The 23,025-nt window shown below is 32.4% G+C and overlaps 1 protein-coding gene across 1 annotated transcript; it reads left to right on the forward strand.

Annotated features, from left to right (window-relative positions):
* The first annotated feature begins 11,258 nt into the window (after window positions 1-11,258).
* LOC18586825 (Pentatricopeptide repeat (PPR) superfamily protein) lies at window positions 11,259-13,889 on the forward strand. The gene has a single exon (XM_007010390.3). It carries the CDS (start codon window positions 11,536-11,538, stop codon window positions 13,423-13,425), a length of 1,890 nt encoding a protein of 629 aa, XP_007010452.3. The 5' UTR covers window positions 11,259-11,535; the 3' UTR covers window positions 13,426-13,889.
* The last annotated feature ends 9,136 nt before the right edge of the window (window positions 13,890-23,025 follow it).

The raw sequence follows: 23,025 nt of genomic DNA on the forward strand, positions 1-23,025 counted from the left end.
GATAAGCCCTTTCATTTGGTAGTCCACTTGATTACTTTGACCTTTGGGTTAATGTGGGTACGAGATATTTCTATGGTTAATGAATGAATGTTATCATGCACATGTTAGATATGATGTAGCATGATAAGATGTTAGATGCATGAGTTCCATTTATGAGATTGTAACATGTATGGATGTATGTCTGAAGTATATCATGTACATTGTGGCCTAAGCATGTAAGTAATTTATAAGGTTATGAAATGTATGACATGAGATCTATATGTTGAGATAGTAATATACATTATAGGCCAAGCATGTAAGTGATTTATGAGGTTATGAAATATATGCCATGAGATGTATGTGTTGAGATAGTCATATACATTACGGGCTAAGTATGATGATGATTCATGGAAATGTTATATGTTCATGTTGTAAGCTATGGATGAGAACGATCCTAAGCTTAAGATATCTTATGATGATCGTGGGTGAGGTCGAAGTGCCATTCACGTGGCTTTGATGATTGTTCACGCGAGGTGAACTAGCCAATAGTAAGGACTTTGTCCACTACCGGCCTGAGTGCGATGAAACCATTTGATAGATTATGGATGAGCCGATGTGCCATTCACGAGAACGCGCTAGGAACCCAAACTAATGGGGGTTAAACTGTTATTCTCCGAAATAGGGTGAACCCACTCATAGTTAGAATGTTATGATAAATGAGATTAATGGGTCAGAAAAATGATTGAATGAGTATTGCTTCATGATTTATACTTAAATGCCTAGTTTATAATTATATGAGTATTGATGATGTTATTCACACTATAATGTGGTGATATTAGCTTGGTTAGAGAGAACCTTAGCCTAGAGAATGATCCCTCAATGCTAAAAAGGCTTATGCATGAGTTAGACTCAAGAAAATGCCCAGAAAGTTGGATTCTGTGGCAAAGGTATCGATACATATGAAATATGCATCGATACATTTTCAACATAATGCTACAGGAGGCATTCTGTGTGAAATGTATTGATACATCTTAAAGGTATTGATAGATTCCTTGCATGTATCGATACATTCCAGAATGTATCAATAGAATTTTGCATATTTGACTTCCTCAATGATTTTATAGAGGTTTTCAAGATTAAAAGTTTTCTAATGATTTATGCAAAGATGTTTTCCAAACAATGTTACTCAGAGGATGATTAGATGCTATATTTCATGAACATCATCGTAATATGAAAGAGTTTATGAATCATATGTTTTTATAATTGCATGGTTACGAAAAACTCTTATCCCTTAGCTTGTCCTCTTCCCTGTATCCATTCATGGAGTCTTTATGACTCACACATTATTTTCCCTTATTATTTCTATTGCAGATCAATGATAGCACTCTCTTGCTAGCAGCTAGTGTCGCCAAGATGTGATTCGTTCATTTCTCATTGGCAGGTGTCTAGCAGCCTCTTGATGCTTAGTGAGTCGAGTAATGTTTCATTGACGAGTTAGTCTATGTTATGTTTATGTTTACAAACTATGAACATGTTTTATGGATTATGAGTATGTTACAATAATGTAGCCAAATGTTTGGGCATACTACATTATGAATGTTATGTTAAATGTATAAAGTGGCTCAAGAGCCCATATGGACATCTGAGGGTGTTGAGACATGTAAATAATATGGTGCACTGGAAATATGGCACTCTGATGATTTATGAATGTGGCACTTACACTAATATGTTGAGAATTTCCATATATGTGTAATGTTGCATATGATGGTATGCATGAGTTGATATTGTATACGTATGGATGTTTATGTATGCTTCCGCATTGATGAATGTTTAATGATGAACATTAAAAAGGCTTGTTTAAGCCTAGTGTGCTATACCCATCTAACTTCATACACCGATCATGTTCCACCATAAAATGAGATGTGACACTAGATGACTTGTGGAGTAATAGAGCAACTCAATCATGGTATATGGTAGAGCCTTCTTTCTAACCTTCCAATGTTGTACACTCTGTAATGTGTCAAGTCTAGTCCTTGAATTGTCATCTTGATAATGAACTTAATTATGTAAATAATGTTGATAATTTCATATTTGTTATGCTTTTGCACATTATGTTGGGCCTCGGATATGGGTGCATGTGAATGATAAAACTACGGTGGATGAAGTTATCATGACCCAAACTCGGGGGCTATGACCGACACACGAGCCCAACAAGCAAGCCCACTAAACCCGAGTAAGCCTCAGAGTTCATTTTCAAACATACATAGGCCAAGGGATTCGATAATCAAATATTCATAATAAATTCGAATAAAATACAATATTCGTAGCTTAATTTCCATACAAATAGTAATAGGGCCATACGTTGGCCATCCGAACGAGTTCATATACATTAACCCTTAATACACAATATAACGTGGCATTTAGTGCCTGCACACATTATATACAACGAAAGGCTTTGACTAACTTAACGGAGTGACTAAAATGGAGAACCTGTTGAATGCCAAAATCGGTTTATTGCTGGACAACCTTGACCACACTATTCTGTGGCTTGTTTATCTACGCATGGTTACAAATGGATTAGTACTATAATACTTAGTGAGTGGTGCAGATAAACAAAATCATATACATATTAAACACATATACAAAATATGAGCACTGTCTGTGCATATAGATGCTCTAGCAAACATCTCCTAATACATGGCATATCATTATCCTTAAATCTCTAATATGAGGCCATATCATCAACCTCGATGTCTCCAAAGATTATCATACATCATTAGGTTTACTCTCGAAGCCAATCAAAGTTATTCAAATCATTCTCCAAGGCACACTCTAGTATCTGAAATATCACATCAGAATCATATCACATTTATTTAAGCCTCTTCATGACTATCTCACATCATATGCAAATCAAATCAACGAGTGGTCCTCCTCTAGACATAGTCAAATCATGCTCGGTGCCTAACAAGCGAAGAATCAAATCACGTTCAGGGCAAAGCTGCTGGTGGAGAAACAGATCATGCGCCTGCTGAAGCAACGAGCTATAAATAGATCACACACAATGTCAAAGTAGCTAACGGAGAATAGAACATCAACCGAAGTAAACTCCCGACGTCGGCATCACCCAAAGTAATCTCAACGGATGGCATTAAAACACTGCAGGCGAGAATCACAAGCGAGATTAGTGCTAGCATCCTTGCAGGCACACACATAGTCATAAGGGGATAGAAATCCACTCAACCACAAATCAAATCAACATATGAAATTCATCCCTTGGACGGAAACACAAATCCACAAATAAAGCCATCATGCCTTTTTCATTCACATTTTCCTCATCAACCTCAATTCATATTTTTCGAGCTTCAATCGTCCTTACGCTCGATTAGGTTCAAAGAGCCTGTAAGTCTCCAAGGCATCATTTAATCAAATCATCTCAACATATCATTCACCGAGGGCAATATACTCCTAGGGGTTCATCATAGCCTCTAGACATCTTAGTCTAGGCACACACATAGCTTAGGCCACCGATGTGACTCACATCACAACACACAATCACACACAATTCACACATATACATATGCACATATGTTGTTCTCTAGCCTAGGTTCATTTGTCTAGGTATACATTTTTCATTCTAATACCATGGCAGCGCATCTATCATGCGTCTTGCATTACATGTATTTTATTTAAACCCACTCATAATGATAATAGGAGGCACTCCCTGCCAAGCTCAATCTTTAACATCCAATCATCGTCTAGCTTGTCAATAAGTTGATTTAACTCTATTTCCCCCTTCAAACACATCAAAACATCAAAATATTAATTATTCCTAGCTTTAGAAAAATGCCAGCTTTTCACCCAATTAACTAAATCTTAACAATCCAACTAGTTAAGCTCAAATCTTTCATTAATTAGCTAAACCCATAACTTAGAAGCTGGATTGCACTAGCGTTAGCTCTCAAATTCCTTAATCCAAGCCAAAAGGAAAGAGTACTAAATATAGAGAAAGTCAGATTTGAAGTTATTAATCGATTAAATTAAAAAATAATAAGTAAAAACGTTAAATCTTACCTTCATAATGGTTTCCCAAGCTGCACATAGCCTTAAATGGCTCAAAAATTCAATTTTGGGGGTTAAGGTTTTAGGTTTCTAGAGAGAGAAAGGGAGAGAAAGCTAAGAGAAAGAGTTAGGCAAAATGGCTCGAAATACTTTTTTATTTTTACCTTTCCTCTTTGATGTATCGATACATTTGGCAATGTATCGATACATTTGTCCTATTTCGAATGAATATATTAATACGTGGAGGTAATGTATTGATACATTTTGGGTAGAATAGCCTTGGGGGTATTCTACTTCAAATGTATCGATACATGTTCATCTTTGGCCAAATCTATCGATACATTCTCAAATGTATCAATAGACTATGCTTCTTGAGGCTTTTGTTGTTCATCCTGCCATGAATGTATTGATACATTGGGGTATGTATCAATACTTTCATCCTTGTAGGCAGTTCTAAGCATCCCAAAAACTTCAAAAATCCAAGTTTAACACTCCAATATTATTCCCAGTTGATGTTACACCTTAAATCATTCATTTAACTCAATCTCACACACATAAATTCATAAACAAAACATCAAACTTAGATTGAAACCTCAAATTATGGAACTTGTCACATATTTTCTCAAAGTTTTGCCTAAATGTCAATATGTACACTCTTAAACACTAGGCATACATACATATCATCAAAGTCCTCAAGACTCCACATATTTCATAAATCATTCTTAGTTTGCATAAAAAAAATTAGGGGTGTTACAGAAGCATAGAATATAGGCATGGAATATGTGCCAAAGTACAATTGTTATGACATTTGTGAATATATGAAATGTGATAGAAACCTCACTTACTTCAAAGAGTTTTGTAATGCGGTTGATTGGACAGTTATTTGCTATCTTTAATTGTCAATGTAAATATTGTAAATGCGATGGATAACTAACCCATGCACTATTGAATAGGCTTAATTGGGCCTAGTGGGCTATACCCACATAGGTCCATGTGCTGATCATGATCCCTCCTATTAGCTTTATCATGTTGCAAATTATTACAGTTTTGAAATGACAAAAGTGATCAAAATTGCTTCAATGATCTTTGAACTTTTTTGAATAATCCTTGAACTTGTTTGAATGATTTTTGAAGTTGCTTGAAAATGTTTTTGAACTTAATTTAATAATGTTAAAATCTGTCATACATTTGTTTTTGATGTGCATAAGTGTTTCCATGAGAAAAATGATCAAAACTGCTTAAATGATCTTTGAACTTGTTTGAATAATTTTTAAAGTTATTTGAATGAGTTTTTGAACTTGTTTGAATGGTTTTTAAAATTTTTTAAATAAGTTTTGAATTGCCTAAGTGTTTCCATGTGAAAATTTTCAAAATTACTTGAATGAGTTTTGAAAATTTACTTTAATGATTTTTGAACTTGTTTAAATAGCTTTTAAACTTGTTTTAATTAGTTTTAAACCTCTTTTGCATTTGATTTTGAAATGTCCAAGTATTTGGCATCAAATTGCGTTCAAAAAGAACAATTTTCCATATTATAAGCTACAAGTATCGATACTTTGGTCAAAAGTATCGATACATTTAAAATAAAATAGTTTTGCCCAAAATGTATGGATACATTTCCACATGTATTGCTACATTTCAAAATATATCGATACATATTGTCTAGAACTAGCCGTTACACATGAAAATCAAAAGGAAAACGGCTATTTTCTTCACCAAAGCTTCTCCAATGACTCCAAAGCTTCTCCAACTATAAAATAGACTTTTCCAACACATTTACAAGGATAGAAGAGTGGAGAAAAACATTATATGAAGAAAAGGAAGAAAAAAGAGAGAGAAACCAAGTTAGAGCAAGCAATTCACATTCTTCCACTAAACTTTTAAGCTTTCTTGTGCTATAATTCCTTTGTGTCTTCATTCCTATCATTTGCAATAATTTTTGTACTCATCATACTCTTATTACATTATACTTACTTAGCAAAACCCACTTTCTAGGGGTATCTTTGCTATTCAAAATTGTAAAAGAGAAAAAGGTTATGTGTTAGCCTTTAAAGGTATTGTGAAGGCTGTGCTTGATCCATAAAAGACATTATATTGAGACGTTGTGCTTAATCCTTGAAAGGCATTGTGAAGGTTATACTTGAGCCTTAAAAAGTATTTTTCATAGTAGATTTGAAAACCTTTAGTGAGCTAAGGAAGATGACGTAGGCAAGGAAGTCGAATCTCTATAAAAATATTATGTCTTCTCTGTTTATTTTTCACTCCTTGAATTTATGCATTTACATTAAAGAATTTATCAAATTTTTACTTAACTTGTTTATTCTTTAATTTACTCTTTAAATTATTATTGACTCACTTTGATAGAAAACAGATTTATGAAAATTATTTTTAGCTTAATTTGATTGGAAGCTTGTGAAAAATTTACACTAGTGCATTTTGCCTTAAAGAGTTTGAAAATTTATTTTCAACTTGTTTGGTTATTACTTTGCTTAAATTACTTTTGGCATGTTTTAAAGTGAAAACAAATTTGAGAAACTTGTTTTCAAACTTGCCTTCATAAAAAGTTTAAATTTGTTGAAAAGAATTTTTAAAAATCCATTTCACCCCCTTCTTGGATATTTTTCTCATTATTATAGAGCTAACACTTCTAACACCTCCAAAAATTGGATGTGGCAATTTTTTCCAAGTAACAGAAACTAGGGATTTCACATTTCATTTGATGAAATTGTATTGTCCTGAGAAAGTTTCAATGATGGTTAAGAACTTAAAAAAAAAAAGCATTGGAAGGGAAAATTGATGAATATAAAAGGATATTGTTTTTCCTTAATCAATAAAAGTTGGTCAAGGTAGTCAAGTCCATTTAAAACAAATTGCAAAAGCATCCATGATAGTGAAAGCACAGTAAATAAGAAAGTTATTTGTTTGAGTATAAGAGGTATAAGATTAAAATTAGTAGAGAAGAGCGAAAAACAAAGTTGGATAAGTATTTAAGTGAGCATGATGTTGTGATTATTTATGACTTTGATGTTTTGATTTGATGGAAGCTCAATAGTTAAAGGTATACTATCTTGGCTGGATTAGCTTGTGATATATTAACGGTTCCAACACCTAAAGTTGCTTATGAAACCACGTTTAGCACTGATGGACATGTGCTTGATGCATATTACCTTCTTAGCTTGTGCAAGCCCTTTATTTTTGTTTAAAATTAACTATGTGGATCTTCATTTTTCGATCTTAGTGACATTGAGTATGATTTGGGAGAGATTGAGAAAGTTGGTTTTGGTAATTATTTTATTTATCATTTCATTTGTTCTTTTTTCAATCCTTATTTCTTTATCTCTTTTAGTTCTTTGTTTGAAGATTACTTTTTCTTTCTCTTGTTTACATATTTTAGATTTGTCAAAGATTTTATTGGATCTTATAATTGATGAGTGAAGAGGTCAAAGGTGTGCTATTCACTTTGTGGGTTTAGGGTTAGTTATTACGAATTTTGCATAATTACATATAAAGAATATTTAGCTTTTTGTAACCAAAAATTTATATTAATTACAATTTTATCTTATTTAACATTGGTCCATGTGAGGAGCTGAAAAGGCCCATCTTTGACTTAGAAGAATATTAAGGATGTTGGCTTGAATTTGCCCTTATTTTATTTTATTTTTGTTGAAGTTGGTTTTTTTTTGAAGAAAGTTATTGGAAGAATGTTATTTAATTTCTTTGATAATGTTTGTTGAATGATTAATTTATTCTCTTTAAGTTTAATTATATGTTTTGTTTAGATGTTAAATGTTATATATAATATTTAGATTATGCAATTTTATAAATTATAAGTAATTTTAAAATTTCAATTTTTAAGATAAAAGACTGAATCGATCAAATTTGTTTAGTTTTTGATTTGTTCAATTTTTTCCAAAATTTCAATTATTTCAGTCACTTTTATAGAGAAATTTGATTTGTTTGAATTTCGATCTTTTTATACCAAAATTTGTTGGTCCTTATAATATGTGCTAGAGGGGGGGTGAATAGCACAATTTGGCTCTTAACAATATTGGAAACTAATTTCCAGAACTTAAGAAAATAAAAATAGAGTATAAAATGCATAGCAATTTAAAGTGGTTCGGTCCAAGACCTACATCCACTATCTTGATTGTCTAACCAAGGATTTTCCCACAAATTCACTAAAAACCGGTGAAATTCACAAGCTTTCACCAAGCTTTACAATGACTTTTACCAGGCTCAGACAAAACCTTTTACACTAGTTTTTCACGACTTCAAATAAAACCCTAAGGTGATTTTCCAAGGCTGAACCACAACCTACAACAATCAAGCTATCCTAAGCTTGAATAACCCCCTAGAGTGACTTCCTCACTCTAAGAATACAAGAGAAGTAGTAAAAGAAAGTACCTATGATCACTGGTTGATCTGATTGGTACAAGATTGAGTGTTAAATACAAATGCAAAGAGTAGGCATTTAAGTGCAGACAAGTGCAATGAAGCTTTTCTGGTTTTTCTACTTTCTATAGCTCAAATCTCATTCAAGGCTTCAAAAAACTTGTTTTCAATTGTTGAAAGACCCTTCTATACTTGGAGATGTAACTCTGATGGCAGTTTGATAGTTTATGGCCATTGGAAACAGTTGAGAATGAGTTCTAGCCGTTAATCTGTCTTGTAGTGCTCTGGTTCAAGTTGCAGACAGAGAGCTCTTAGTTGACTGACTTGGTCAACTAAGTTCGTTCTGTTTCTGGTTGCAGATTCTGACAGAGAGCAGTTAGTCGACTGACTTGGTCGACTAAGTTGATTTTGTTTCTCAAACTTTTCAACCCGCCATTCTTCCAATTTGAAACTTGGTTAGCCAATATTCTTCCTTATCCAACTAAGGACCTTCCTTTTTGTTAATCAATCGTTTTTCTTCATTCATATGATCTTTGGTATACACTTTTGAAGGATTGATTTATTATTTACATATAATTTTTGTCCTGTACACTTAAACAATATAGTTAGACACCAATGAATGGGAATATTTTGCTATCATAAAAAACATATAGAGTCAACATTCTCTATCTTTTATTTTTGATGATGACAAAATATTCCAAGATTAAGAATGCAATGTTTATGTTTAATATGAATACTTCAAATCTTTACGCATAATGAGTTGCTCCCCCTTAGTCAATGCATCTAGGTTTCTTTAAAGATTTTCAATAAAATTTTTATAATATCTATAATATCTAAACAAGATAACAATATCCACAGTAAAAAGCAACTAGCACATAATATTCAACAAAACCATAACTAAGCATCACACACATAAATTAAACATGAAAACTTATCACACTCAATTTAACTTAGTTTTCCTTTTCTTTCTTTTTGTCATTAAACAAGATATTCAAAACTCCCCCTTAATGAGTGCATCAAGATTTTCGCTTAATCTTTAAATCAAACTTTAATAAATGAGAATCATAAGCACTCATACACCTAAGTCTTACAAGCTTATAGATATAGTTCAATAACTTCAAGAGTCAAGCTTGTGTCTATGTAAAAACAAATGTATGAGAGTTAAATCATTCAAGAAATTGTCAAGGATTAGTCAAATAATGTTCAAGCAAATTTGATTATTTTGTCATAATCAAAACTATAATAATTTTAAAGCTAAAAAATTTGATCGAACCGACTGTTTGTACAGTTTTATTAATTAGATTTTCTTTTCCTTTTTGGGCCTTTAGGCCTTAGATTATCTTTTCTTTTGGGTCTATATGATGTATCTTGCTTGGTTTATTATTATTATTTTTTTATTGAATAGTTAGTGTGACAATATTTATTTTCTTGTTTCTATCACTTTTTTCTTTATAGGTTTTACAAATATTTGTGAACTTTTATTTTGTTAATATTTTTATTTTTTTATGATAAAACTTCAAATTAGATGTTGAGAATCGAGACTTGACCATTTAGTTTTTCATAGTCAATTTTTATCACATTTGAAAAAAAAACATTAAAGTACACCCTATTAACAGTAGTTCAACTAAATCCCTAGTAAGTTTGAGGGTAATACATGGTATAAAGGAATAACAAGAATAAAGTAAAATAGAAAATTTTTATGAAATATTTCGAAGGTGGACAGGGTTGATATTGTTTTGAAATTAGACAAAACCTCTATCTAGTTGATTAGGGAAGATTATGATAAGATTACATTTCACTTTTTAATTAATAAGTCTAATTATGGAATATCTGATACTTGAAATGGTAAATTATTCTTTCTTGATCTAAAATAAAAATACAAAAACTTGATTGAACGTAATAAAAAATAAAAATTTTTTAAAAATAATTCAGGTGATTATTTAAGAGTTATATCATTTAATAAGTTTAAGACCAAATATCTCCTCTACTGCTTGCTTTATTGTGTCCTTCAACCTTAATATTGGTTTTTGGTTGAAGCTTTGTTATGTTATTTTTGTGTTTACTGTTTTTAAATCCAACCCGATTAATATAACAAGACTTAATATATATATATATATATATATACATTTATTAGCATAAAAAATAAATATTAAGCTCAAAAAACTTCTTATGAAAATTTGTTATAAGCCTACATTTTCAACTTTTAAAGATATACTTTTTTGGTGTAGGAAGATGCTTACTTGCTCAAGATTCATTTTATTTTTTACTGATGTGGAATTCTTAATACACACTCTCTCACAATTGTGCAACACTCTCATTGCAGCGGTTCTTTCACCCATAAAATAGAGAGATCCACTTTGATTTTGGTTTATCTCAATACTTATCTCTCATAGAGATTCAAATCAATGAAAAGTAAATCGATTCTGATATCAATTATCACGAATTTATATCTTTAATTTAAAAAGACATATTTATTAAGTGAAAAGAAATCTTTACATATTTCTTAATCCCAAAACCATCTTCGTTTAGTGACGTGATGCCAAGAAAGTAAGTTACAAACAATTTAAAACAAACAACCACAACATCAATTGAGACAAAATTTCAATTTTTCCACCGTTTGTTACCAAATGAAAGAGAAGTAGAACATTGCGCTTCTTTTCATTATTACTATTGGTCTTGGCCTCTATAGAGCCAACTATTATTATACATTTAATCCAATAATCATTTGAACACTAAATTATGATTTCATCATTAAGTTCAAATCCACCATTCATCTTACAAGCCATCTAGAGTTCCTACACTTATGGTTTTTGACACTAAAAGACTGATCCCAAGAGCAAATTTCAGGGTTTTCTTTTTTTTTTTTTTTTTGTTTCTTGGTACAAGAGAATAGGATGATTTTGCCATTTAACTAAATTTATCTTTCAAGAATAAGAATACTGTTGCTAAATAAACTCCGAATGGTAAAAGCCCTGGATAGAAAATGGATGCAAACCTAGCAAAAATGCTCTAAGTGAGAAGTCATAACCAGTTCATAACTCAGGAGCCAATCCGAGTGAAAATTTTTCTTACCTTTCTTACCATGAACATACTGTAAACAGTTAGATGAACACCTTGTATAGGTACAGGAGGAATCTCTACCACGTCTATACTTATACTTTCCTCTCTAACAACTTTTCTACCCTGGGAGTAGCTTCTGCTGCTGCTGCTGAACTTGAGACACCAACTCCGGAGGACCTTTCATGGAGAAAAATGTGTTGTACCCAGGTCTCATATTTGCATACCGTTTTACAGTTATGTGCAAGAAACAGAGCAGCCATCCCTGGGAAAGCATGCCATGCGCTGACAATCCATTTTGGGTTGCAAGCAGACACTATAACATCCAACATTCTCATTAATATGTATAGTAAATCTGGTCTTTTGTCCTGCGCCCGCAAAGTGTTTGATGAAATGCCAGCACGAAGCCTGGTTTCCTGGAATACGCTGATTGGTTCATATGCCCAGCGTGGGCAGGCTCAAGAAGCGTTAACTCTTTTCATGTTTATGCAAAAAGGAGGAAACCCGTTTAGTGAATTCACCATTTCAAGCGTTCTTTGCGCTTGTGTTGCAAATTGTGCCGTTTTTGAGTGCAAACAGCTGCATGGTTTTGCTATAAAGACTGCCATCGATTCAAACATGTTTGTGGGAACTGCATTAGTTGATGTTTACGCAAAGTCTGGTTTGGTAAAGGATGCTAGCTGGGTTTTTGAGAGCATGCAAGAGAGGAGTGTTGTTACATGGAGTTGTATGATGGTTGGGTATGTTCAGAATGAGCTTTTTGAGGAGGCTTTATTGTTGTTTCATAGAGCTCAAATAATGGAACTGGAGCATGATCAGTTTATGTTCTCTTCCATTATATGTGCTTGTGCAGGTTTAGCTGCTTTGATCGAAGGGAAACAGGTGCATGCTATTATATCTAAAACTGGATTTGGTTCAAACATATTTGTGGCTTCCTCTCTTATAGATATGTATGCTAAATGTGGCAGTGTGGAAGAGGCTTACACTGTGTTTACTGGTATAGAAGGGAAAAGTGTTGTTTCTTGGAACACAATGATTTCTGGCTTTGCTAAACATGCTCGTGCCTTGGAGGCAATGATTTCATTTGAGAAAATGCAGCAGGTAGGTCTCTACCCTAATGAAGTGACATATATTTCTCTGTTTTTCGCATGTAGTCATATGGGCTTGGTTGATGAAGCAAAGAGATACTTTGACCTCATGATAAGAGAGCAAAATGTCTCAGCTAATGTCATTCACTATTCATGCATGGTTGATATTCTTGGTCGAGCAGGAAAGATTTCTGAAGCTTACGATGTGATAGAAAGGATGCCCTTTGATGCCACTGCTTCTATGTGGGGTTCACTTTTGGCCTGTTGTAGGTTCCACGGCAATCTTAAATTAGCTGAGGTTGCAGCTAAGCATTTATTTGAGATGGAACCAGATAATGCTGGAAACCACATTTTGCTCTCAAATATATATGCTGCTAATAAAAAATGGGAGGAAGTTGCAAGAGCAAGGAAATTTCTTAAAGAAAGTACGGTGAAAAAAGAAAGGGGTAAGAGTTGGATTGCAATCAGGGACAAGATCCATAAGTTTATGGTAGGAGAGATAAATCACCCCAGAATTGCTGAAATTTATTCCAAGTTAGATAATTTGATGGAAGAGATGAAGATCCTTGGTTATAAAGTTGAAATTGAACATGACCTCCATGACGTGGAGGAGAGTAGAAAGCAAGAACATTTAAAGCAACACAGTGAGAAACTGGCGCTTGCTTTTGGGCTGCTTTGCCTACCTCCTACTGCCCCAATACGAATTATGAAGAATCTCAGGATATGTGGGGATTGCCATTCTTTTATGAAGCATGCATCTAGCATTACACAGAGGGAAATCATTGTTAGGGATATAAACAGATTTCACCATTTTAGAAATGGCTGTTGCTCTTGTGGTGACTTTTGGTGATATCTCAGTTTGCTGAGTGTAATATGGCCATTTCCGTTCTGTAACAAGTTTATTGGTTTAGACAATCCATTTGCCGTTTTCAGGTGAGTCTGGGTGTTTGTAAGCAAAAGTTTTAGGAGACCACAACAAGCCATTCATCAGGTCTTCAGTATCTTGATACAATGCCAGATTTTCTCTCCCTGATGTCAGTGTATATATATTACATCGAACCTTCTCATGCTGGAGCAACAGGATTGGATGTGTTAGGACTTTGGATGCCGTCAGTGATCTTAGAAATCTTCACCATAATATTTAACCTTGAGGAGATATAATGTTTATTTGTCATTTATATTTCCTTCTGTCTTTCAACTTAACTCAGAAGGTCGCTATTTCTTACTTTCGCCGTCTGCGTCCCTCTCGTAGGTTGTGAGGTTTACATTCTGACGCTCGTTAGTGCAAGTCATGGAGGAATTTTGACAAGATTATATGATTGTCTCTGCTTTATTTTAAGCTCAATTGTAACAGGCATTGCTCCTGCCACCACATAGGCATCGTCAGTTAAATTTTTACCTACGCAAGTATACGTATTGAAAATATAATATATAAGCAAGCTAAGTATCGATCTTATAAAGAATTGATTTAAAATTTTACTAAGTATTAAAATTTAAACAATTTAATTTTATCTAAATAATAAAAATTAATTAATTAACTAAAACTAATTAACCAAAATTTAAACTAAAAAGAAAAATTAAAGTAATAATAACTCGAGTAAAGATCATATCAAACAAACATAAGATTACAATATCTCTCACACTTTATCTAAATTTTGCATCTCTTCTTCAACTTATTTTAATGGATTGAAGTGCTAACTTAGAGTTCTCAAATATTTATAAGGGTCTTACGACTTATCTTATAAAAATATCTATTTTAACTAAAACTTTATATTCATATTTGAATTGAAATTAGAACAGATTCATTAAGTTCAAGTTCTAATTCTGGCTACATATGACATATAGGTATATTTCTATCCTATACACAAATCAATTAATATGATCATATGTTATCTCAACCTTAGTTTACTCTAAACTCCCTTTCCTAAGTTTGTTTAGGTTCCTAAATCAATTTAATTGATGATCAAGTAATTAAAAACATTAAGAATAAATTGGAATAAACAATTCAAATCTCATTAAAGATAAGTAAGAAAGAGATTAAAAATTTAGATTGCAAGTGAGTTCAATTGCTATCCTAGAAAAATAAATTTAGCTCATATTATCTTATAAAAACTTTATCTAAAGAAAATTAGCCATTAATCCAAGTCAAAGAAAATAAGAAAAACATAAAAGTATAGAAAGAAAACTAATAGTTGAAGCTTTGTGATCTTAATTCTCCCTCTAATTTTCTTGCTTTCTTGCTTTGTTTTTGGCTCTTTTTCTCTAGAAAAATTACTTGTTGCCTCTTCCCATAAACCTCTGAAAAAAGCCCTTAAATAGTCTCCAATAACCCTAGCTTCCAAAATCTTGTAAGCTTGTTCGTTTTGGAAACTTCGGTGAGTGTCGCGGCTCTCATTTTCCAGAGCCGCGGCTCTCAAAGGTTCTGCTCAATTTTGTTATTTTGGTGCAGTACTTTCACTTCAACAAAAATTTTGACCACATTCCGATCAGAATTGGGTAAAATGGTATACATCAAAGTTGTAGCCTTGCCTCTTAACTTTCTAATGGTAAAAAATCGTGTCATTTGGACTTTTGTAGTGGGAGATATGCTTGAAAAACCAAAACATATGCAAATAGAGCACTAATCCATTATGCACCTTTCTTCACCAATTGAAATTATTTTTGATCCTACTCTTACAAAAACATAAAAATAAATATAAATAACATAAAACTAACATTATTAACTTAAAATAAATATTTAAACATAAATTAAACTAAACTAATAAAATAACTAAAAAACACCTAAATCTGATTCTAAATCTAGTCAAACTTAGTCTAATTAGGTATTTAATCTCCTATTAAATATATGTATTTGATGCACACATCAAGCATATAGTAATGCTTTAAAGCTATGATATCTACAATCCATTCAAATTGGAACTAGGAATATGGAGATTGTTAAACATGTTCACCTCATTTTTTAGGCACTCTTAAGATTACCTACTTAATCACCATTTTTGCGCTTAACTTACTTGTCAACTTCTTGCTGTTAGTTCTATTACAAGGTAAATTACAGTCTGAAATTGTATCTTCTACCTAATAATGTTTACAGATGTGTAAACATATGGCAAAAATTGTCAAAAATCATTTCAGTTGGGCTAAAATACTCTTTATTGATGCCAAATATTAAAAAGATCAAAGCAGCAATATTAAATGTATATAAAGGTCTAATCTAACTTTGTCCATGTCTTCTAAGTTCACTTCCAAAGTACACTAGTGTTGTCATCTGGACAATAGGTGAATTATAAGACAATAGCAGAAATTTTCCATGGAATGCCCATTCCTTGAACCAAACAAAGTCTAAAAGAGTATTAAGGATTAAGGGGGAATGGAATTGCCAATACCATCATTTACCAAGAATAAGTACTCAAGCCTCTTCAAAAAAGAGAAAAGAAGACTAGCTTGCCAACGAGGAGATATAAATTTCCAATGTCAATTGCATACATTTTGTTGTGGATGGATATGATATCTCGTCGTATATGCTTTTCAGATGTTTTGCATGTGCTAATCATTTGCCATGAATACTATAGGGAAAGTCAAGAAGAGTTAGTGACCACCATGAGATTAAATGAGAAAATTCCAATTCTAAAAATTCATACTATGATATGAGAATTTTAATCGATATATGATCATATATATTCATTAGAGATACCAATTTAATACTCAACACTACATCAAAACTTTTCCAATATAGTGATAAAAATTTCTGTGTCAATAAACTTGAATTGTAAAAATGAATTATCTATAGATAACATATATTGAATTTTGTATTTCTAACATCGTATTATGCTTTCCTATCAAAAGAAAAAAAATTATTAGTCAAATTATATAATCAGTTCTTATACTTTTTCAAAGTAGTGGATTGAATCCTTGTATAATAATTTATAAAAATTGAGTCATTATATTTTCCAAAATTGAAATCTAATCATTAACAGTGTTAAATTTTTTTGTTGACATGGTATTTGATTGTATTGATATGGCGATGATAACATAACATACAAGAATGATGTAATAATTATGCAGATATAGTTTTAACTTTTAAACCTAATTTGCAATATCTAGAATCAATTTTGGTGAATCAACGTTAATCACTATATCATATTTTTGATTTTGAAGAATATCCATTTCCACTTTCTAAAGTGATTTCAGAAAGAGATAATTGATTTTCCAATCAAATTGCAATATTAGTTTGAGGGACAATCAAGAGACATCATTTTTGGATGCAACATCATCAGATTTAGTACCATGACAGTACAGGCAAATAACATGTCAATTAGATAACAATAAATAAATAAATACCATTAATGATTGGACTAGCATTGTCAATTTATTAATTAATCAAGTTATTATTTAATTGATAACTTAATAATTTATTAATTTGTACATTAATTAATAAAAAAATTAATTTATCAAAAGTATTCTTTATTTTTTTTCACAACATTGAACTTAAAACATGTATTTTGTATGTGATTAAACGAATATTACCTAATTATTGAATTACAATATATCATTATTCTATGTATTTATTTAACCAAGACAAGTTCATGACTGTAATTAGTCTTATTAAATAGAAGTCATGAATGGGTATTTTAGAGAAACCGAGTACAAAAAAGTCGGGAAAAGGTGGGATACGCTCCAAATAGGTGAGTAAATACACCTCTTTAAAATATTTTAATATGGTAAAGTTAAGCATAGTTTAAACAGTAAAGAAAATGAGAGAGAGAGTTGAGAGCTCTTTTACAAGTAGGCATGGAGGAGGAGGAACAGATATGGATCAATGTCGACGAGGGTTTTAGGGCACTAGGATACTTGGTTAATCTAAACTAGAAAATAACAAGTATAGCCATCCTTAGGCAAATACAAAGTGTAGCTATCTTGTGGCAACTCTCAAAATACATATCCTTTTATACAAGATATAAGTAAAATATTATCCATAATAGTCAGACACAACTGACCAACCCAAATAAGACCAATGGACTATGACTCAGAAATAAAAGGATTGACGCCCACTAGATGCCATATGATCACCTACCAAACACTAAATGAAGTATTGACTTCATCCAAAGGATAGCGAAGCAAGCAACTATGGATTTGCAAAACAATTGCATCTTACATGTGTGAGTTATAAATAACTCTATGAGCAAATACGGGGAGGGGGAAATAGCAAAACAGGAGAGTATTTGTCAAAAATAATCTTAAAATAAATGCAAGGAATCCAAAATTCAAACAAATATCAAGTTCTAATTCCATAGTATCAAAGATAATTTCAAATAGTTCATAAAGCACTAAGTAGCATGGACAACCAAATAGAAGTGTGCTGTAGCACTAAAATGGTCGGATACATGATAGCCATCGATCGTATATCAAAGGTGGTAAGATCGCATTAACTACCATGAAACCAAATTAAGGGTAGAACCATGTCAACTACCAAACAAAGTCATATCACTAGAGTAGGACCATGTCAACTACCAACAAGACCAAATCAGAAGGGCAAAACTATGTCAACTACCTAATCAAAGCTAAGCATTGTGCACAATGGTTAGTGTCTACTGTCACTAGTTACAAGTCCATAACCCAAGTAGGCTCCACTAACACATTTTTATGCTATGTTTCCTAATGTCCAATTATTCATTTACAAATGAACAGATAAATTCTTTTGCCATCCAAGAACAAAAGGTTCAAATAAAATAAGTGCAGGTGTACAAAGTTCATTTCCAAGCAAGGCATATTCACAATTATCAACAAGTCACAGACTAACATAGATTTTCTTCAAGGTATCAAACATTTGAAATGTTTGTTCCCCATGCTCAAAACTAAATACATAATAGCATACTTACATAGCATATGTAGATTTCTTAAAACAAGTTTGAAACTAGTGTTCACATCACAAAGTTCATCAAAATACATTTTAATGCAAGCTTATAGAATAGGCATGCTTAATTATATTAAAATAATTAAAAACGTCACATCTACCCACCTCTTAAAGTGTGTCTTTTCCTTTAAGCACCTTTTGTTGAAAATTTGACTTCTTCAATAAACTCCAACTATTCCAATAGCACAAAAAAAAAAAATGATATTCAACCATTAATACTCTCAAAACCGATAATAATTTTGGAATACCTTGAATTCCCATTTCCAATTAGATTTAATCTTCACTTATTCTCAATAATTTCCATAAATGTTTCATCCAAACCTTATACCCAATAAATAAACAACTCATTTTACCTATTTTTCCTCCTTGATGAGCTTCTACTGGAGAGATCCAACCAAATATTGAAAACCAAGAAAATTTCTAGCTTTTAGAGAGAAAAATGAAAATCATCAAAATCAAGTTTTTGGGAGTGAAAATCCTTACCTTTAGCCCTTAGAATCCAAGATTTGTTGATGCAGTTTGAAGGTTTTGAAAGGTATGAAATTTGAGTAAAAATGGGTTCGAGAACAAGAGATAGGAGAAAAATGAGGTAAATTTCGGTTTTAGGGCTTTTAATTTCGTTTTAGGTTGACTAGCCAGCATAGGATTGACTATGGATAGTCTATAGTCAATCCAAGACTAGTAGGCTTGGTGTTTTACCCATTTCCCCTTCACATGATTGATTATAGATGGTCTATAGTTGATCTTGGACCAGAATGTCCACTTTTTATTTGATTTTCCTTCACAAAGTCAACTATAAATGGTCCATAGTCGATCCTAGAGCAAAATAGTTGCCTTTCCTCCATTTTTCCTCCCTAGGATCAACTATAGAATTTTTACCTAGTGTAAAAATCAAACATTTTTCAAAATAAATTTTCTACTTATGTCTCAAACAAAGCAAGTGATTTTCTTAAACAATTTTCAGCAATAAATCATAAAGCAAAAATATAAATCAAGACATAAGTATTTTTATAGGGGTTTGGATTTCTTGAATGCTTACATCTTTTCTCTTGGCTCACTAAGGAGTTTTGAATCCACTAAAGAAAATATTCTTTTTAAACAGGATCAAGCATTAAACCCTTACAAATGCATTTTCACGAGATCAAGCAATAACCTTCACAATGACTTTTAATGAGCTCAACTACAAACCATCACAATGGTTTCTAACAATCTCAACCACAAATTGTCACTAACTTTTCAAGGATGAGCTAAAACCTTTATAAGTGTGTATATAAACGAGTAATAGCAATAAAGGCCTCTTAAAGGCTGGTAAGCTAGTGTTTAAACTAAGGCACAATAAATACAAGAATATTAGCTTAAAGATAGTAATAAATGGCTTTGAATGCTTAAAGAAGACTAGTATTTGAGAGCAAGAAATGAATAATGAATGTCAAGCTTTTCTCTAGGATTTTTTTTTCTTTTTTTCTTTTGTCTTCTCTCTTTTCTATCTTTCTTCAAAATGAGTTCAAGCCATCTATTTATAGTCATTAGAAGATTTGGAGCTGTTAGACACAAGTTTGAAACAAATCTAGCCATTGTTGAGCCTTTAAGGTCTATTATAAAGCTTCTAAGGTCGATTATGTTATTCAAAATTTCAAATTAGGGATTCTATAGTTGAATACAAGTGTCCTTTAGTTGATCCACTTCCAGAAAGTTTGTAACTTTGAGATCATAACTTGAAGGGTTGACTTAGGCTTCCAAAAATCCTCATTCTTTCATGTTTTCTACCTCAAGGTCAACTAGGCCCTTTATAGGGTCGACTGGGCCTTTCAAAATTCTTCAATTTCTCATCCTCTCTGCCTTAAGGCCAACTACAACCGTTCTAGGGTCGACTATAGCTCTAGAATCTTCAAGTTTCTTAACCTCTTTGCATGTGTAGTCAACTATATGTTCCTTGTGGTTGAATATTAAGTTGAGAAATGCTTGCTCTTTGTTTCTTTAAGCTAAAAATTGAAAGTTTGAAAGCTTTGTAATATCTTCTAAGTATGAATGGCTTTTCAAACATGTTGCATGACTTTAGGAGGTTGAAAATATGTATTCAATCATTTCAAATGCTTGTAAACAAGTCTAGAATATCATGCAATTTTGTCAAATCAAAACATAAGTAATTTCAAGGCTAGCACCTCTAACATTTAGCGTAGTATAATAAAAAATACATGTAAGACTCTCAACCCATACCAATATTCTACCACAGTCTAGCCTATACATGTTCAAGGTTCTTTCATCAACTTTCACAAATTCACCCTAGGAATCACCAAAAGCCTAAAAATGGTTCAATGCCAAACCTATAAAGGAATTTATTCTAGTTTAACCCAACACCAAAATTCCTTATGAACATTTTTGTAATCGTACAGAACCAAATTTACTAGCCATTGATCAAAGCATTCAACATAATCCTCCAATAATATCTCCATTTCCATTTGGTCATAAAATGTTAATAAGACCTTCAGACCACCTACTAGCCTGGCTAACAATTCCACTCCATTAGTCATCAACCTTTTCTTGATCTCATTAATAGTATAACCCTCATGAATTGTACTAATAGCGTTCCAATCAATCCACACTTTATTAATTTTTGGGTTATACACATTCTTACCAACGTTTACGGAATAGCTAATAGGACAACTATTCTTCTCTATCAACACCTTAGGCGGAACTGGCAAATATTTAGTCTTTTTTCTCCCCATCAAGGCGTTCTTAAAAGATTTTCCCATATATGTTAAGGAAGAAGATATATTACTTGGAACATTGGACTTAACCATTTCCTCCCTCCTCCTCGCCTTGACCAATAATTTTCTTCCTGTAACAATCATACCATTACCATAGCTGATTGCTAGATTAGACTCCTTTGCCTTTCTATATCTGACATTTTGCCTTGCTTTTCTGTATCTGACAAATGCAAAATTTGCAACCCTATGTCTCTTCATACGTAATACAAAGACATTCGCCACCACACCAAATTAATCAAAATCCTCTTTAATTATTGTACACAATAAACCTATCTTCATATGATCTACATATATATCCTTTATGTTATAAACATGTGTGATTTAATAGGTTCATGTATGTTGGATGTGTGGTTCCATGGTAATGAGTCCTATGTGGTAATTTTGAGTATTTGATTTGTATTGCTCATTTTTAGGATTGCGTGGGTTAAGAGGGTAACTCCCATTGATACCCTTGCACCGGTCATGGCCCTCGGGTTTAAATCGTGACAAATGATGAGCATTGTTTTCAAGATGAAGAGTTTGCTAGACAATCTTGTCTTGAAGGTTGAAACTTGACTGATTCATCATCATTTGTAGAGTTTCCATCTTTGAGCTTTTTTTCTTTATGCAAGTAGTCAAGCTTATCCCAAATTTCTTTTATGCTGTTGCATATAGAGACTTTGTTGCATTCTCTTTTCCCTAGTGCAATGAAAAGAGTATGCATGGCCTTAACATTCAACTCCAACATTTTCTAGTCATTTAAATCCCACGTATATATTTCATTAACCATCTTAAGTGGTTTTTCTTCAGTTGTTCTCCATATTTCAGGCTCCTATGTTTGAATGAACTACCTCATTTGAATTTTCCACTAAGAAAAGTTTTCTCCACTAAATATTGGAAGTTCTACAGATGATTTTTCTCTGTTGGGAATTAATAGAGCATAATTTATGTCCATTAAGATGACATCTTCAATTTCTTCTTGTTGATTATTATGATTTTCTTCAACACTTGAGTTATTCTCTACTATTTCAAGGTTCACACATATCTCTTTTACGAAAATCTCGTGACTTAGACATTCAAAATTAAGATACTATGGATTTTCTTCTTGTCTACTTGACTCTGCACCATCTTCATTCATAGGATCATTAAGTACCATATAGTAGAGGTTTGCAGTCTTTTCTTCATACTTATTTTGTGTCTCATCACTGTCACTCCATGTTACCATCATTGCTTTCTTCCTGATGTTTCTTGAATTGCTCATTTTGAGTTCTAGACATTCATATTTAGTGTGACTAAGTCTTTTGCATTCATAGCAAATAATGTGATCCTTTCCATGATCATTTTTTTGAATACCTTTCCTAAGATTTTTTCTTAGTTCCTCTCTTTTGTAGAACTATCACAAGCCAATTTTCAAGCCATGACCGGCTCATGGGCTAAATGGGCATAGCCCATTAAGCCCAAGCAAGCCTTTTTTTTTATATGATCCTGTTCATCATTCTATCCATCACTTTAAATGCCATATTTTGTAATTCTTAAGTATATTTATTTCAGCAATATAACATGGCAACCAACTACTTACATTTATATCATCCAAAATAATGTCACCCATTGCCAACTCATAGTGGCAACGTTAATCAAAATAAACATATATTTTTTATGACATGTATTTTAGTGATTTACATCACGTGTATGTATACAAAGGCAAAAGACTCATTGACTTCCAGTGGAGTGACCTTGGGTGAAGGTCTAGCTACTAACTGCCATGGTACCTACCAAAAGATGGATATACGTA

This window comes from Theobroma cacao, chromosome 10, assembly GCF_053813885.1.
Source record: "Theobroma cacao isolate CCN51 chromosome 10, ASM5381388v1, whole genome shotgun sequence".
Taxonomy (NCBI): domain Eukaryota; kingdom Viridiplantae; phylum Streptophyta; class Magnoliopsida; order Malvales; family Malvaceae; genus Theobroma; species Theobroma cacao.